This window comes from Oncorhynchus tshawytscha, linkage group LG16, assembly GCF_018296145.1.
Source record: "Oncorhynchus tshawytscha isolate Ot180627B linkage group LG16, Otsh_v2.0, whole genome shotgun sequence".
NCBI classification, from domain to species: Eukaryota; Metazoa; Chordata; class Actinopteri; order Salmoniformes; family Salmonidae; genus Oncorhynchus; species Oncorhynchus tshawytscha.
This window is the reverse complement of record NC_056444.1, coordinates 87,214,761-87,232,757: the sequence shown is the minus strand read 5'-3', so window position 1 is coordinate 87,232,757 and position 17,997 is coordinate 87,214,761. Positions and strand designations below refer to the sequence as shown.

Sequence of the window (17,997 nt, the reverse complement as noted above, 5' to 3'; positions counted from 1 at the left end):
CAGGGTTGTACCTGTTCAACACTCTGGTTTAGAGCAGCAGGGTTGTACCTGTTCAACACTCTGGTTTAGAGCAGCAGGGTTGTAATCATAAGTGCATACTGTAGTAACGAGCGTTTTTATGTTGGCCGAATTTAGCTAGGTCCCCCCCCTTCTGTTTGGCACATACTGACATCTAACCAGGCTAGGGGAACCAATATGATGCTGCTTTGTTCATGTTGTCAAAGCCTTTATCAGGTCGTGAACTAGGCCAACTGGCTCACTTCCTGTGTCTGACAACACTGTCATGGCTCTAGGATCGGTATTTCTGATGCATTTCATTGACCAGTCATCTGTACAGTGTGAGTCAGTAGCGTTCACAGGGTTCAGTTGTCTGAGCCTCGTGTTGGAAACCGATCACAGCGGATACATGAAGATGTTCTGTCAGAGGATGTGGTTTTGGTACGAGAGAGCAAGGGGAAGAGAGGGGGAGGAAGGGAGGAGTCTGTTCTCTCTCTCTCTCTCTCGCCGTCTCTGTGAAGAACCAGAATAGATGAGCGACAGGTGAGCGTATTGGAAGGAGGAGAGGACTGAGGTTAGGATCCAGTTGTTGTTTTATCTTGTGTTTTAGAGTGTCTTGGGAGGATGGTCTGTGTGTTGGAGACAATGCTTTGATGAGAGAGAAATCAAGGGATGATGGAGAGAGATGAGACTGAAGGCTACACTCGGACTTCCTGGTATGTTCTCTTGTTTCCCCTCACTGAGCTCTCTCTTTCCTCTCTCACCCTACTCGATGTCATATAGAGCATTGTTACGAGGTTTTGTCTGCTGGTGTTATTAAAATGGACCTTGTACCAATATCTCAAATGCCTATCCTACTTCCTTGGTCTTACTGACTATTGAAGATGGACCAGACACTTTTACTTTTTCATGTCAGCGCATATTAGAGATACAACAAGGAAGAAGTGAGAGGAGGGCTGCATGTTAGTAGTATTGAGACGAGGCCCTGGAGGAGGGCTGCATGTTAGTAGTATTGGGACGAGGCCCTGGAGGAGGGCTGCATGTTAGTAGTATTGGGACGAGGCCCTGGAGGAGGGCTGCATGTTAGTAGTATTGAGACGAGGCCCTGGAGGAGGGCTGCATGTTAGTAGTATTGGGACGAGGCCCTGGAGGAGGGCTGCATGTTAGTAGTATTGGGACGAGGCCCTGGAGGAGGGCTGCATGTTAGTAGTATTGGGACGAGGCCCTGGAGGAGGGCTGCATGTTAGTAGTATTGGGACGAGGCCCTGGAGGAGGGCTGCATGTTAGTAGTATTGAGACGAGGCCCTGGAGGAGGGCTGCATGTTAGTAGTATTGGGACGAGGCCCTGGAGGAGGGCTGCATGTTAGTAGTATTGGGACGGGGCCCTGGAGGAGGGCTGCATGTTAGTAGTATTGGGACGGGGCCCTGGAGGAGGGCTGCATGTTAGTAGTATTGGGACGGAGCCCTGGAGGAGGGCTGCATGTTAATAGTATTGGGACGAGGCCCCGGAGGAGGGCTGCATGTTATTATTATTGGGACGGGGCCCTGGAGGAGGGCTGCATGTTATTAGTATTGGGACGGGGCCCCGGAGGAGGGCTGCATGTTAATAGTATTGGGACGAGGCCTGGGGTTCGTCTAAAGGTGTAGGTAGTTTCCTGGTTTTACTTCTCACTGCGCTTTCTGTCTTCTGCTCTAATGACCATATTAACAATGACGTGCAAGTTTAACATCATTCTGCCTCTTGTCTTTCTGTGTCTGTTTGATGTGTTTTGTAGGTCTGATGTACAAAGGGCTACCCACTCCACCAGCCCACCAGACCATGCAGGAGTAAGTTTATCACCTTTATTACCTGAAATAAACACATGCAAATACACAAACTACAACACATAAACTGGGGAACGTAACACTGTTGCTTACCTCTAATGTGAGCAGGACATTCATCAGGGGACCCCCCTCTAATGAGCAGGACCCCCCTCATGTGAGCAGGACCCCCCTCTAATGTGAGCAGGACATTCATCAGGGGACCCCCCCCTCTAATGTGAGCAGGACCCCCCCCTCTAATGTGAGCAGGACCCCCTCTAATGTGAGCAGGACCCCCCCCTCTAATGTGAGCAGGACCCCCCTCTAATGTGAGCAGGACCCCCCTCTAATGTGAGCAGGACCCCCTCTAATGTGAGCAGGACATTCATCAGGGGACCCCCCTCTAATGTGAGCAGGACATTCATCAGGGGACCCCCCCTCTAATGTGAGCAGGACATTCATCAGGGGACCCCCCTCTAATGTGAACAGGACATTCATCAGGGGACCCCCTCTAATGTGAGCAGGACATTCATCAGGGGACCCCCCCTCTAATGTGAGCAGGACATTCATCAGGGGACCCCCCTCTAATGTGAGCAGGACATTCATCAGGGGACCCCCCTCTAATGTGAGCAGGACATTCATCAGGGGACCCCCTCTAATGTGAGCAGGACATTCATCAGGGGGACCCCCCTCTAATGTGAGCAGGACATTCATCAGGGGACCCCCCTCTAATGTGAGCAGGACCCCCCCATCATAATCAGAACCAAGTATAGTAATAAATAGTCTACAAGGAGTTTTATTTACTATGATGACTGCATGGCTGGACGAACCAAGTCTAGGGTCCAGAGAAATACCTTTGAGATGGCTTTCCTCTTGGCATTGGAGAGAACATTTAGCGCTTCTCAAACTCATTTCCTGCTAAATCCACACAATTTTGTTGTCATGGGGCAGAGAGAGATTTGTCGTTGCAGCTTTTGAAGCTAAATATCCTGCAATTTCTACACATTTTGCCACGAGGCAGAGAGAACTTTGCAGTTTTAAAGCTTAAAGAACAGTACATTTATGTTATTAAAAAAAGTACTGTGGATACCACTATCCCTGTGAGCCTCTCATACCCATGTTGCCCAGGGTTAAGAACAGAAATAGCAGGTTAATTACATTGTATTATACACTTTAATCTTATTCCACGGATCCCTTGGTCAAAAGTTATTTCATCTGCTGTTAGTAATATTCAATCCAGTGGTAATTTGTGTTATGATGCCATTTTTGGTTTATTTTTTACCATTTTAATTGAAAACAATCACAGTCAGGTTCTTCATAGTCAGGTACTTCATAGTTATTTATCTCAGTCAGGTACTTCATAGTTATCTCAGTCAGGTACTTCATAGTTATTTATCTCAGTCAGGTACTTCATAGTTATCTCAGTCAGGTACTTCATAGTTATCTCAGTCAGGTACTTCACAGTCAGGTACTTCATAGTAAGGTACTTCATAGTTATCTTAGTCAGGTACTTCATAGGTATCTCAGTCAGGTACTTCACAGTCAGGTACTTCATAGGTAGCTCAGTCAGGTACTTCATAGTTATCTCAGTCAGGTACTTCACAGTCAGGTACTTCATAGGTATCTCAGTCAGGTACTTCATAGTTATCTCAGTCAGGTACTTCATAGTTATCTCAGTCAGGTACTTCATAGTTATCTCAGTCAGGTACTTCATAGTTATCTCAGGCAGGTACTTCATAGTTATCTCAGTCAGGTACTTCATAGTTATCTCAGTCAGGTACTTCATAGGTATCTCAGTCAGGTACTTCATAGTTATCTCAGTCAGGTACTTCACAGTCAGGTACTTCATAGTTATCTCAGTCAGGTACTTCATAGTTATCTCAGTCAGGTACTTCATAGTTATCTCAGTCAGGTACTTCATAGTTATCTCAGGCAGGTACTTCATAGTTATCTCAGTCAGGTACTTCATAGTTATCTCAGGCAGGTACTTCATAGTTATCAGAAATGATTTGATATTGATATACTAACCACTGAGAACCCCTGATTGGTCTCTGTCTATCACTAAGTTAGTTTGTGTCTGTGTAGAAAAAGAGGAAGCAGGATCCAGGTTCTGAGACCATCGTCAGAATCACAGAGGACCGAGTGAGTGATATGCCGTCTCAGAAACCTATCTACATCTCGCTCTCTATCTCTGTTATACACGTCCCGGCTCTCTCTTTTCCTCTCGCTGTTTCTCTCTCTCCTTCTCTTCATCAATCTCTTTCTCGCTCTCTGTCTGTTGTAGCGGAAACTGAGCGTCGCCTCTGCAGCCACAGACTCGAACAGAGACAGAAACCTCAGCAGAACAGGCTGTTGAGACAGAAACACTGAACACTCTGTTCATCTCTGCTCTCTGTCTCTACTGAAACGTGTTTTCCTCTCTTCATCGCCGATAGCTGAACGGACAGGATTATGTTTTCATTATGGTGCTCACACACACGCGCACGCACACACACACACACACACACACACACACACACACACACACACACACACAATATAAATAGATTGTGTTTCAGTCACTAGCAGCTGTAGTAGACGTGGTAACTAAGTGTTACCGGCAGCCATTTCAGATTCGACTCAACTCGTCTTCCTCTTCCTCTTCTAGAGACTCGCACAGGAAACAGGAACTGAGCCTGCAACAATATCTTCTGTCTCTGTCCCTAGGCCATCTCTCCTCTTTCTGTCTCTATCTCCCTCTAGCTCGTTGATTGATTGATATTATATATATGTATATATTTATATTCTGGTCTCTGACTTTGCTCGTTCTGATATTTCTTAATTGATTTATATCTATTTTCTGGTTTAATCATCTTGCTGCATGTGTACGTGACCAGTAAACTTTGATTTTGACTGACTTCATTCTCTTCTGTGATTGGTTATTTCTGGCAGGATGACGAGGATGATGACGATGATGACGATATGACGTCAGACCTGATGAAGGACTCTGAGGTGTGTGTGCTGTATGACGTGTCAACCATGGGGAGGTGTAGTCTAAGGGGATGATGTCAACCATGGGGAGGTGTAGTCTAAGGGGATGACGTCAACCATGGGGAGGTGTAGTCTAAGGGGATGACGTCAACCATGGGGAGGTGTAGTCTAAGGGGATGATGTCAACCATGGGGAGGTGTAGTCTAAGGGGATGACGTCAACCATGGGGAGGTGTAGTCTAAGGGGATGATGTCAACCATGGGGAGGTGTAGTCTAAGGGGATGACGTCAACCATGGGGAGGTGTAGTCTAAGGGGATGACGTCAACCATGGGGAGGTGTAGTCTAAGGGGATGACGTCAACCATGGGGAGGTGTAGTCTAACGGCTAGGGGATGATGTCAACCATGGGGAGGTGTAGTCTAACGGCTAGGGGATGACGTCAACCATGGGGAGGTGTAGTCTAAGGGGATGACGTCAACCATGGGGAGGTGTAGTCTAAGGAGATGAGCGTCAACCATGGGGAGGTGTAGTCAACCATGGGGAGGTGTAGTCTAAGGGGATGACGTCAACCATGGGGAGGTGTAGTCTAAGGGGATGAAGTCAACCATGGGGAGGTGTAGTCTAAGGGGATGATGTCAACCATGGGGAGGTGTAGTCTAAGGGGATGATGTCAACCATGGGGAGGTGTAGTCTAAGGGGATGATTCGTCAACCATGGGAGATGTAGTCTAACGACTAAGGGGATGACGTCAACCATGGGGAGGTGTATCAACCATGGGGAGGTGTTTAAGGGGATGACGTCAACCATGGGGAGATGTAGTCTCTAAGGGGATGCGTCAACCATGGGGAGGTGTAGTCAGTAAACGGCTGGGGATGACATCAACCATGGGGAGGTGTAGTCTAAGGGGATGATGTCAACCATGGGGAGGTGTAGTTTCTAAGGGATGACGTCAACCATGGGGAGGTGTAGTCTAAGGGGATGATGTCAACCATGGGGAGGTGTAGTCTAAGGGGATGACGTCAACCATGGGGAGGTGTAGTCTAAGGGGATGACGTCAACCATGGGGAGGTGTAGTCTAAGGGGATCATGTCAACCATGGGGAGGTGTAGTCTAAGGGGATGACGTCAACCATGGGGAGGTGTAGTCTAAGGGGATGACGTCAACCATGGGGAGGTGTAGTCTAAGGGGATGACGTCAACCATGGGGAGGTGTAGTCTAAGGGGATGCGTCAACCATGGGGAGGTGTAGTCTAACGGCTAGGGGGATGATGTCAACCATGGGGAGGTGTAGTCTAACGGCTAGGGGATGACGTCAACCATGGGGAGGTGTAGTCTAAGGGGATGACGTCAACCATGGGGAGGTGTAGTCTAAGGGGGACGTCAACCATGGGGAGGTGTAGTCAACCATGGGGAGGTGTAGTCTAAGGGGATGACGTCAACCATGGGGAGGTGTAGTCTAAGGGGATGAAGTCAACCATGGGGAGGTGTAGTCTAAGGGGATGATGTCAACCATGGGGAGGTGTAGTCTAAGGGGATGACGTCAACCATGGGGAGGTGTAGTCTAAGGGGATGACGTCAACCATGGGGAGATGTAGTAGTCTAAGGGGATGACGTCAACCATGGGGATGTGTAGTCAACCATGGGGAGGTGTAGTCTAAGGGGATGACGTCAACCATGGGGAGATGTAGTCTAACGACTAAGGGGATGACGTCAACCATGGGGAGGTGTAGTCTAAGGGGATGACATCAACCATGGGGAGATGTAGTCTAGACTAAGGGGATGACGTCAACCATGGGGAGGTGTAGTCTAACGGCTAGGGGATGACATCAACCATGGGGAGGTGTAGTCTAAGGGGATGATGTCAACCATGGGGAGGTGTAGTCTAAGGGGATGACGTCAACCATGGGGAGGTGTAGTCTAAGGGGATGATGTCAACCATGGGGAGGTGTAGTCTAAGGGGATGACGTCAACCATGGGGAGGTGTAGTCTAAGGGGATGACGTCAACCATGGGGAGGTGTAGTCAACCATGGGGAGGTGTAGTCTAAGGGGATGACGTCAACCATGGGGAGATGTAGTCTAACGACTAAGGGGATGACGTCAACCATGGGGAGGTGTAGAGGGGATGACATCAACCATGGGGAGGTGTAGTCTAAGGGGATGACATCAACCATGGGGAGGTGTAGTCAACCATGGGGAGGTGTAGTCTAAGGGGATGACGTCAACCATGGGGAGGTGTAGTCTAACGGCTAGGGGATGACATCAACCATGGGGAGTGTAGTCTAAGGGGATGACATCAACCATGGGGATGTAGTCAACCATGGGGAGGTGTAGTCTAAGGGGATGACGTCAACCATGGGGAGGTGTAGTCAACCATGGGGAGGTGTAGTCTAAGGGGATGACGTCAACCATGGGGAGGTGTAGTCTAAGGGGATGAAGTCAACCATGGGGAGGTGTAGTCTAAGGGGATGACGTCAACCATGGGGAGATGTAGTCTAATGGGGTGATGTCAACCATGGGGAGGTGTAGTCTAAGGGGATGACGTCAACCATGGGGAGGTGTAGTCAACCATGGGGAGGTGTAGTCTAAGGGGATGACGTCAACCATGGGGAGGTGTAGTCTAATGGCTAGGGGATGACATCAACCATGGGGAGGTGTAGTCTAAGGGGATGACGTCAACCATGGGGAGGTGTAGTCTAACGGCTAGGGGGATGACGTCAACCATGACGAGGTGTAGTCTAAGGGGATGATGTCAACCATGGGGAGGTGTAGTCTAAGGGGATGATGTCAACCATGGGGAGGTGTAGTCTAAGGGGATGATGTCAACCATGGGGAGGTGTAGTCTAAGGGGATGACGTCAACCATGGGGAGGTGTAGTCTAGGGGATCGTCAACCATGGGGAGGTGTAGTCTAAGGGGATGACTTCAACCATGGGGAGGTGTAGTCTAAGGGGATGACGTCAATCATGGGGAGGTGTAGTCTAAAGGGGATGATGTCAACCATGGGGAGGTGTAGTCTAACGGCTAGGGGATGATGTCAACCATGGGGAGGTGTAGTCTAACGACTAAGGGGATGACGTCAACCATGGGGAGGTGTAGTCTAAGGGGATGACGTCAACCATGGGGAGGTGTAGTCAACCATGGGGAGGTGTAGTCTAAGGGGATGACGTCAACCATGGGGAGGTGTAGTCTAAGGGGATGAAGTCAACCATGGGGAGGTGTAGTCTAAGGGGATGATGTCAACCATGGGGAGGTGTAGTCTAAGGGGATGACGTCAACCATGGGGAGGTGTAGTCTAAAGGGATGACGTCAACCATGGGGAGGTGTAGTCAACCATGGGGAGGTGTAGTCTAAGGGGATGGCGTCAACCATGGGGAGATGTAGTAGACTAAGGGGATGACGTCAACCATGGGGAGGTGTAGTCTAACGGCTAGGGGATGACATCAACCATGGGGAGGTGTAGTCTAAGGGGATGACATCAACCATGGGGAGGTGTAGTCAACCATGGGGAGGTGTAGTCTAAGGGGATGACGTCAACCATGGGGAGGTGTAGTCAACCATGGGGAGGTGTAGTCTAAGGGGATGACGTCAACCATGGGGAGGTGTAGTCTAAGGGGATGAAGTCAACCATGGGGAGGTGTAGTCTAAGGGGATGACGTCAACCATGGGGAGGTGTAGTCTAAGGGGATGACGTCAACCATGGGGAGATGTAGTCTAATGGGGTGATGTCAACCATGGGGAGGTGTAGTCAACCATGGGGGGATGACGTCAACCATGGGGAGGTGTAGTCAACCATGGGGAGGTGTAGTCTAACGGCTAGGGGATGACATCAACCATGGGGAGGTGTAGTCTAAGGGGATGACGTCAACCATGGGGAGGTGTAGTCTAACGGCTAGGGGGATGACGTCAACCATGGCGAGGTGTAGTCTAAGGGGATGATGTCAACCATGGGGAGGTGTAGTCTAAGGGGATGAAGTCAACCATGGGGAGGTGTAGTCTAAGGGGATGACGTCAACCATGGGGAGGTGTAGTCTAATGGGGATGACGTCAACCATGGGGAGGTGTAGTCTAAGGGGATGACGTCAACCATGGGGAGGTGTAGTCAACCATGGGGAGGTGTAGTCTAAGGGGATGACGTCAACCATGGGGAGGTGTAGTCTAATGGCTAGGGGATGACATCAACCATGGGGAGGTGTAGTCTAAGGGGATGATGTCAACCATGGGGAGGTGTAGTCTAAGGGGATGATGTCAACCATGGGGAGGTGGAGGGGATGATGTCAACCATGGGGAGGTGGGATGATGTCAACCATGGGGAGGTGTAGTCTAAGGGGATGATGTCAACCATGGGGAGGTGTAGTCTAAGGGGATGACGTCAACCATGGGGAGGTGTAGTCTAAGGGGATGACGTCAACCATGGGGAGGTGTAGTCTAAGGGGATGACTTCAACCATGGGGAGGTGTAGTCTAAGGGGATAGTCAATCATGGGGAGGTGTAGTCTAACGGGGGATGATGTCAACCATGGGGAGGTGTAGTCTAAGGGGATGATGTCAACCATGGGGAGGTGTAGTCAACGACTAAGGGGATGGCGTCAACCATGGGGAGGTGTAGTCTAAGGGGATGACGTCAACCATGGGGAGGTGTAGTCAACCATGGGGAGGTGTAGTCTAAGGGGATGACGTCAACCATGGGGAGGTGTAGTCTAAGGGGATGAAGTCAACCATGGGGAGGTGTAGTCTAAGGGGATGATGTCAACCATGGGGAGGTGTAGTCTAAGGGGATGACATCAACCATGGGGAGGTGTAGTCTAAAGGGATGACATCAACCATGGGGAGGTGTAGTCAACCATGGGGAGGTGTAGTCTAAGGGGATGACGTCAACCATGGGGAGATGTAGTCTAACGACTAAGGGGATGACATCAACCATGGGGAGGTGTAGTCTAACGGCTAGGGGATGACATCAACCATGGGGAGGTGTAGTCTAAGCGGATGACATCAACCATGGGGAGGTGTAGTCAACCATGGGGAGGTGTAGTCTAAGGGGATGACGTCAACCATGGGGAGGTGTAGTCAACCATGGGGAGGTGTAGTCTAAGGGGATGACGTCAACCATGGGGAGGTGTAGTCTAAGGGGATGAAGTCAACCATGGGGAGGTGTAGTCTAAGGGGATGACGTCAACCATGGGGAGGTGTAGTCTAAGGGGATGACGTCAACCATGGGGAGATGTAGTCTAATGGGGTGATGTCAACCATGGGGAGGTGTAGTCTAAGGGGATGACGTCAACCATGGGGAGGTGTAGTCAACCATGGGGAGGTGTAGTCTAACGGCTAGGGGATGACATCAACCATGGGGAGGTGTAGTCTAAGGGGATGACGTCAACCATGGGGAGGTGTAGTCTAACGGCTAGGGGGATGACGTCAACCATGGCGAGGTGTAGTCTAAGGGGATGATGTCAACCATGGGGAGGTGTAGTCTAAGGGGATGATGTCAACCATGGGGAGGTGTAGTCTAAGGGGATGATGTCAACCATGGGGAGGTGTAGTCTAAGGGGATGACGTCAACCATGGGGAGGTGTAGTCTAAGGGGATGACGTCAACCATGGGGAGGTGTAGTCTAAGGGGATGACTTCAACCATGGGGAGGTGTAGTCTAAGGGGATGACGTCAATCATGGGGAGGTGTAGTCTAACGGCTAGGGGATGATGTCAACCATGGGGAGGTGTAGTCTAACGGCTAGGGGATGATGTCAACCATGGGGAGGTGTAGTCTAACGACTAAGGGGATGACGTCAACCATGGGGAGGTGTAGTCTAAGGGGAGGACGTCAACCATGGGGAGGTGTAGTCTAAGGGGGGTCAACCATCGGGAGGTGTAGTCAACCATGGGGAGGTGTAGTCTAACGGCTAGGGGATGACGTCAACCATGGGGAGGTGTAGTCAACCATGGGGAGGTGTAGTCTAACGGCTAGGGGATGACGTCAACCATGGGGAGGTGTAGTCTAACGGCTAGGGGGATGACGTCAACCATGGGGAGGTGTAGTCTAACGGCTAGGGGATGACGTCAACCATGGGGAGGTGTAGTCTAACGGCTAGGGGGGATGTTCCGTATGTTCCACGTCTCTGAGGTACTGTATGTTCCATGTCTCTGAGGTACTGTATGTTCCGTGTCTCTGAGGTACTGTATGTTCCGCGTCTCTGAGGTACTGGATGTTCCACGTCTCTGAGGTACTGTATGTTCCATGTCTCTGAGGTACTGTATGTTCCACGTCTCTGAGGTACTGTATGTTCCGCGTCTCTGCAGGAGCCCAGTAATAAAAGGGTTAAGCCAGTGGGGAAAGGTGGAGGAGTCACAGGCATCATCACCCCAGTCAAAACACCTGCCCTGAAACGCCTGGGAAAGAGCATAACGGTAACACGCACACACACACACAGAGAGAACACGCACGCACAGAGAGAATACGCACACACACACACACACAGAGAGAACACACACGCACAGAGAGCACACACACGCACAGAGAGAACACACACGCACAGAGAGAACACACACGCACAGAGAGAACACACACGCACAGAGAGAACACACACACAGAGAGAACACACACGCACAGAGAGAACACACACGCACAGAGAGAACACACGCACAGAGAGAACACACACACGCACAGAGAGAACACACACACACACAGAGAGAACACACACACACACAGAGAGCACACACACGCACAGAGAGAACACACACGCACAGAGAGAACACACACACACACGCACAGAGAGAACACACACGCACAGAGAGAACACACACGCACAGAGAGAACACACACACACAGAGAACACACACACACAGAGAACACGAATACAATGGCTGAATCCAAGATGGCGTAGCAGTCAGACGTCTTTTGTCTTGTCTTGTCGTGTCCCATGAATAGATCTTTTATATCTTTTTTCTTCACATACCCTTTTAAAGTATTTTTCTTAACCTCAACTTCAACATACTCTCCTGCAATCCGCCTCACCCAATGTGGTATGGATCTGCTATTTTCTTTACCTCAGAACCGGAACCCTCAACAGAAGCTAGCCAGCTAACTAGCTACTGCTAGTGGTCCTCAGCTAACCTTTAGCCCGGACAACTCTTGCCAGTCTGCACAGTGCGATTCAAACCAGAGCAAATCAGACGTATTTTTTTTCTCCATATCTCCGGATTCCTACGGCAGGCTCTGAACCTTATCACCTGGATCTACGCAGCTAGCAAGCTGCTATTCGAGTGGCCTCTCCTGGCTAACGTCTCTGTCCTGAAGCAAGAACCAATTAGCCTGGAGCTAGCCTTTGCTTGGCCCATCTCCCGGCTAGCCAAAGAGGTCCATCAACCACTCCTTGGGCTACAATACCTATTTTGCCAATTTGCCTGGACCCCATGTACTGTCGACGTGGAGCCCCGCCGACTGGACTACCGACGTAATTCGCCCGAGGTGGTTTTTCAGCTGGCTCCTCCGTCGCGACGTCCCCTGAATGCCTATCTGCTAGCCTGCTAGCCACGGCCCGCTAGCTGTCTAGAGCATACGATAGGAAACACTGTCACCACCGATAAATCCGTGATAATTGAGAATTTCAATAAGCATTTTTCTATAACTGGCCATGCTTTCCACCTGGCTACCCCTACCCCGGTCAACAGCCCTGTACCCCCCACAGCAACTTGCCCAAGCCTTCCCCATTTCTCCTTCACACAAATCCAGATAGCTGATGTTCTGAAAGAGCTGCAAAATCTGGACCCCTACAAATCAGCTGGGCTAGACAATCTGGACCCTCTCTTTCTAAAATGATCAGCCAAAATTGTTGCAACCCCTATTACTAGCCTGTTCAACCTCTCTTTTGTAACGTCTGAGATCCCCAAAGATTGGAAAGCTGTCGCGGTCATCCCCCTCTTCAAAGGGGGAGACACTCTAGATCCAAACTGCTACAGACCTATATCTATCCTACCCTGCCTTTCTAAGGTCTTCAAAAGCCAAGTTAACAAACCAATCAATGACCATTTCGAATCTCACCGTACCTTCTCCGCTATGTAATCTGGTTTCAGAGCTGTTCATGGGTGCACCTCAGCCACGCTCCAGGTCCTAAATATCGATAAGAGACAATACTGTGCAGCTGTATTCATCGACCTGGCCAAGGCTTTCGACTCTGTCAATCTCCACATTCTTATCAGCAGACTCAACAGCCTTGGTTTCTCAAATGACTGCCTGGGCTGGTTCACCAACTACTTCTCAGACCGAGTTCAGTGTGTCAAATCGGAGGGCCTGTTGTCCGGACCTCTGGCAGTCTCTATGGGGGTGCCACAGGGTTCCAGCCTTGGGCCGACTCTTTTCTCTGTATACATCAATGATGTCGCTCTTGCTGCAGGTGATTCTTTGATCCACCTCTACGCAGACGACACCATTCTGTATACTTCTGGCCCTTCTTTGGACACTGTGTTAACTAACCTCCAGACGAGCTTCCGTGGCCTCCAACTGCTCTTAAATGCAAGTAAAACTAAATGTATGCTCTTCAATCGATCGCTGCCCACACCCTCCCGCACGACTAGCATCACTACTCTGGACGGTTCTGACTTAGACTGTAAACTCTCCTTCCAGACTCACATTAAACATCTCCAATCCAAAATTAAATCTAGAATTGGCTTCCTATTTCGCAACAAAGCATCCTTCACTCATGCTGCCAAACATACCCTTGTAAAACTGACTATCCTACCGATCCTTGACTTTGGCGATGTCATTTACAAAATAGCCTCCAACACGCTGCTCAACAAATTGGATGCAGTCTATCACAGTGCCATCCGTTTTGCCACCAAATCCCCATATACTACCCACCACTGCGACCTGTATGCTCTCGTTGGCTGGACCTCGCTTCATATTCTTCGCCAAACCCACTGGCTCCAGGTCATCTATAAGTCTTTGCTAGGTAAAGCCCTACTTTATCTCAGCTCACTGGTCACCATAGCAGCACCCACACATAGCACGCGCTCCAGCAGGTATATCTCACTGGTCACCCTCAAAGCCTATTCCTACTTCGGTCGCCTTTCTCTGCTGCCAATGACTGGAACACACTGCAAAAATCACTGACGCTGGAGACTCATATCTCCCTCACAAGCTTTAAGCACCAGCTGTCAGAGCAGCTCACTGCACCTGCTCATAGCCCATCTGTAAATAGCCCATCCAACTACCTCATCCCCATACTGTTATTTATTTTATTTATTTTGCTCCTTTGCACCCCAGTATCTCTACTTGTACACTCATCTTCTGCACATCTATCATTCCAGTGTTTAATTGCTATATTGTAATTATTTCGCCACCATGGCCTATTTATTGCCTTAACTCCCTTATCCTGCCTCATTTGCACACACTGTATATAGACTTCTTCTATTGTATTGTTGACTGTATGTTTGTTTATTCCATGTGTAACTCTGTGTTGTTGTTTGTGTCGCACTGCTATGCTTTATCTTGGCCAGGTCGCAGTTGTAAATGAGAACTTGTTCTCAACTACCCTACCTGGTTAAATAAAAAAAATAAAAAACACACACACTCTCTTACACATAAGTATACACACGCACAACCTTCCAGACTAGCATTGGGGAAGTCCGCTCTAGTACACCAGAGATTGAGGAAACTAAATTCTAAATGTCTAAATTCAAATATGTGTAATATGCATGTCTCATCTCTTAGTGTGTGTCTCTCTCCCCTCAGAGGTCCATCAGTTTCCGGACAGAGGCACGACCTTTGCCCCCTGCTCCTATTCGCTCGCGGCAGAAGGCCTCGTCGTTCCCGCGGCGACGCAGTAGCCAATGCTGGAGTGACACAGTGGACAGTCACGACCTCACGGCCAAGGAGATCAAACGACAAGAGGTCAGGGGTTTAGTCTTACAGGGGTTGGAGGTCATGGGTTGGAGGTCATGGGTTGGAGGTCATGGGTTGGAGGTCAGGGGTTGGAGGTCAGGGGTTGGAGGTCAGGGGTTGGAGGTCAGGGGTTCCAATTATTTCTCCTTCCTCCCAAAGTGTGCACTCGTTCTCTTTCCTTCACTGATTTGAAAACAAAAGTAAACTGCCGTGTCTACACCAATCCACTAGTCTGTGTCTACACCAATCCACTAGTCTGTGTCTACACCAATCCACTAGTCTGTGTCTACACCAATCCACTAGTCTGTGTCTACACCAATCCACTAGTCTGTGTCTACACCAATCCACTAGTCCGTATCTACACCAATCCACTAGTCTGTGTCTACACCAATCCACTAGTCTGTGTCTATACCAATCCACTAGTCTGTGTCTACACCAATCCACTAGTCTGTGTCTACACCAATCCACTAGTCTGTGTCTACACCAATCCACTAGTCTGTGTCTACCAATCCACTAGTCTGTGTCAATCCACTAGTCTGTGTCTACACCAATCCACTAGTCTGTGTCTACACCAATCCACTAGTCTGTGTCTACACCAATCCACTAGTCTGTGTCTACACCAATCCACTAGTCTGTGTCTACAATCCAAGTCTGTGTCCACAATCCACTAGTCCGTGTCTACACCAATCCACTAGTCTGTGTCTACACCAATCCACTAGTCTGTGTCTACACCAATCCACTAGTCTGTGTCTACACCAATCCACTAGTCTGTGTCTACACCAATCCACTAGTCTGTGTCTACACCAATCCACTAGTCTGTGTCTACACCAATCCACTAGTCTGTGTCTATACCAATCCACTAGTCTGTGTCTACACCAATCCACTAGTCTGTGTCTACACTAGTCTGTGTCTACACCAATCCACTAGTCTGTGTCTACACCAATCCACTAGTCTGTGTCTACACCAATCCACTAGTCTGTGTCTACACCAATCCACTAGTCTGTGTCTACACCAATCCACTAGTCTGTGTCTACACCAATCCACTAGTCTGTGTTTCCACTAGTCTGTGTCTACACCAATCCACTAGTCTGTGTCTACACCAATCCACTAGTCTGTGTCTACACCAACACTAGTCTGTGTCTACACCAATCCACTAGTTTGTCTACACCAATCCACTAGTCTGTGTCTACACCAATCCACTAGTCTGTGAACAACCATTAGTCTGTTTGTAGGAAGTCTGTGTCTACACCAATCCACTAGTCTGGTTTGTCCGTGTCTACACCAATCCACTAGTCTGTGTCTACACCAATCCACTAGTCTGTGTCTACACAACCACTAGTCTGTTTACACCAATCCACTAGTCTGTGTCTACACAATCCATTAGGTTTGTCTACCAATCCACTAGTCTGTGTCTAACAATCCATTCTGGTTTCCACTAGTCTGTGTCTACACCAATCCACTAGTCTGTGAACAACCATTAGTCTGTTTACACCAATCCACTAGTCTGTGTCTACACTAGTCCGAGTCTACACAATCCACTAGTCTGTGTCTACACCAATCCACTAGTCTGTGTCTACGCCAATCCACTAGTCTGTGTCTACACCAATCCACTAGTCTGTGTCTACACCAATCCACTGCCTTTAGGTTTGTAGGGAGTAGTGAACACTATTAGGTTTGTAGGAAGTAGTGAACACTATTAGGTTTGTAGGAAGTAGTGAACACTATTAGGTTTGTAGGGAGTAGTGAACACTATTAGGTTTGTAGGAAGTAGTGAACACTATTAGGTTTGTAGGAAGTAGTGAACACTATTAGGTTTGTAGGGAGTAGTGAACACTATTAGGTTTGTAGGAAGTAGTGCACACTATTAGGTTTGTAGGAAGTAGTGAACACTATTAGGTTTGTAGGGAGTAGTGAACACTATTAGGTTTGTAGGAAGTAGTGCACACTATTAGGTTTGTAGGAAGTAGTGAACACTATTAGGTTTGTAGGGAGTAGTGAACACTATTAGGTTTGTAGGAAGTAGTGAACACTATTAGGTTTGTGGGAAGTAGTGAACACTTTGGGAGAAGGGAGATAATGTTGGGATGCACTCAGGGAGAAAGTTAGGAGCTTGGGATGTGGTTGTAGACTTGTTTATGACGTTGCATCAGGTCATGTGGTCTCCTATGGTAGTTGTGGAGAGCTACAGGCCAGTGTGTGCATGTTGTGTTCCAGCACAACACTAACAAACACGCCTGAGTAATCTAACCCAGGCCTGGGGCTGTGGTGTGGTACAGGGTAGTAGAGACTGTACGGTGTCCTGTCTGGGTGGGGCATCAGTTGCGGTTTCATTTCCTGTTAAAGGCCTCTGCCGGGTGAGATGAATGAGGAAGTGAGCTGGTAGAACTTCCTGTTTCAGAAATTCTAACTGATCAACTGTGGTACCTCTGTGTGCCTGTTTCTGTGGAAGTTTGTGTGTTTTTGCATTTTTTTTGTGATGAGGTGTTTTGGTTTTCAGTGAACAATGGTTGTGTAGGCTTTAACAGAATCTACAGTCTAGTAACCCGTGAGGCTTTAACAGAATCTACAGTCTAGTAACCCGTGAGGCTTTAACAGAATCTACAGTCTAGTAACCCGTGAGGCTTTAACAGAATCTACAGTCTAGTAACCCGTGAGGCTTTAACAGAATCTACAGTCTAGTAACCCATGAGGCTTTAACAGAATCTACAGTCTAGTAACCCGTGAGGCTTTAACAGAATCTACAGTCTAGTAACCCGTGAGGCAGAATCTACAGTCTAGTAACCCATGAGGCTTTAACATAATCTACAGTCTAGTAACCCGTGAGGCTTTAACAGAATCTACAGTCTAGTAACCCGTGAGGCTTTAACAGAATCTACAGTCTAGTAACCCGTGAGGCTTTAACAGAATCTACAGTCTAGTAACCCGTGAGGCTTTAACAGAATCTACAGTCTAGTAACCCATGAGGCTTTAACAGAATCTACAGTCTAGTAACCCGTGAGGCTTTAACAGAATCTACAGTCTAGTGTGAGGCTTTAACAGAATCTACAGTCTAGTAACCCGTGAGGCTTTAACAGAATCTACAGTCTAGTAACCCGTGAGGCTTTAACAGAATCTACAGTCTAGTAACCCATGAGGCTTTAACAGAATCTACAGTCTAGTAACCCGTGAGGCTTTAACAGAATCTACAGTCTAGTAACCCGTGAGGCTTTAACATAATCTACAGTCTAGTAACCCGTGAGGCTTTAACAGAATCTACAGTCTAGTAACCCATGAGGCTTTAACATAATCTACAGTCTAGTAACCCGTGAGGCTTTAACAGAATCTACAGTCTAAGTAACTCCTGAGGCTTTAACAGAATCT

The 17,997-nt window shown here is 48.5% G+C and overlaps 1 protein-coding gene across 1 annotated transcript in view; it reads left to right on the top strand.

The window, feature by feature from the left end:
• Positions 1-474: 474 nt before the first annotated feature.
• arhgef3l (Rho guanine nucleotide exchange factor (GEF) 3, like) overlaps positions 475-17,997 on the top strand; it is a 32,107-nt gene continuing 14,584 nt past the window's right edge. Inside the window, exons 1-6 of the mRNA XM_042299854.1 lie at positions 475-713; positions 1,773-1,824; positions 3,883-3,939; positions 4,729-4,788; positions 11,058-11,165; positions 14,488-14,646. Coding sequence (XP_042155788.1) covers positions 670-713; positions 1,773-1,824; positions 3,883-3,939; positions 4,729-4,788; positions 11,058-11,165; positions 14,488-14,646 — 480 coding nt within the window. The 5' untranslated portion in view covers positions 475-669. The remainder of the gene's footprint in view (positions 714-1,772; positions 1,825-3,882; positions 3,940-4,728; positions 4,789-11,057; positions 11,166-14,487; positions 14,647-17,997) is intronic.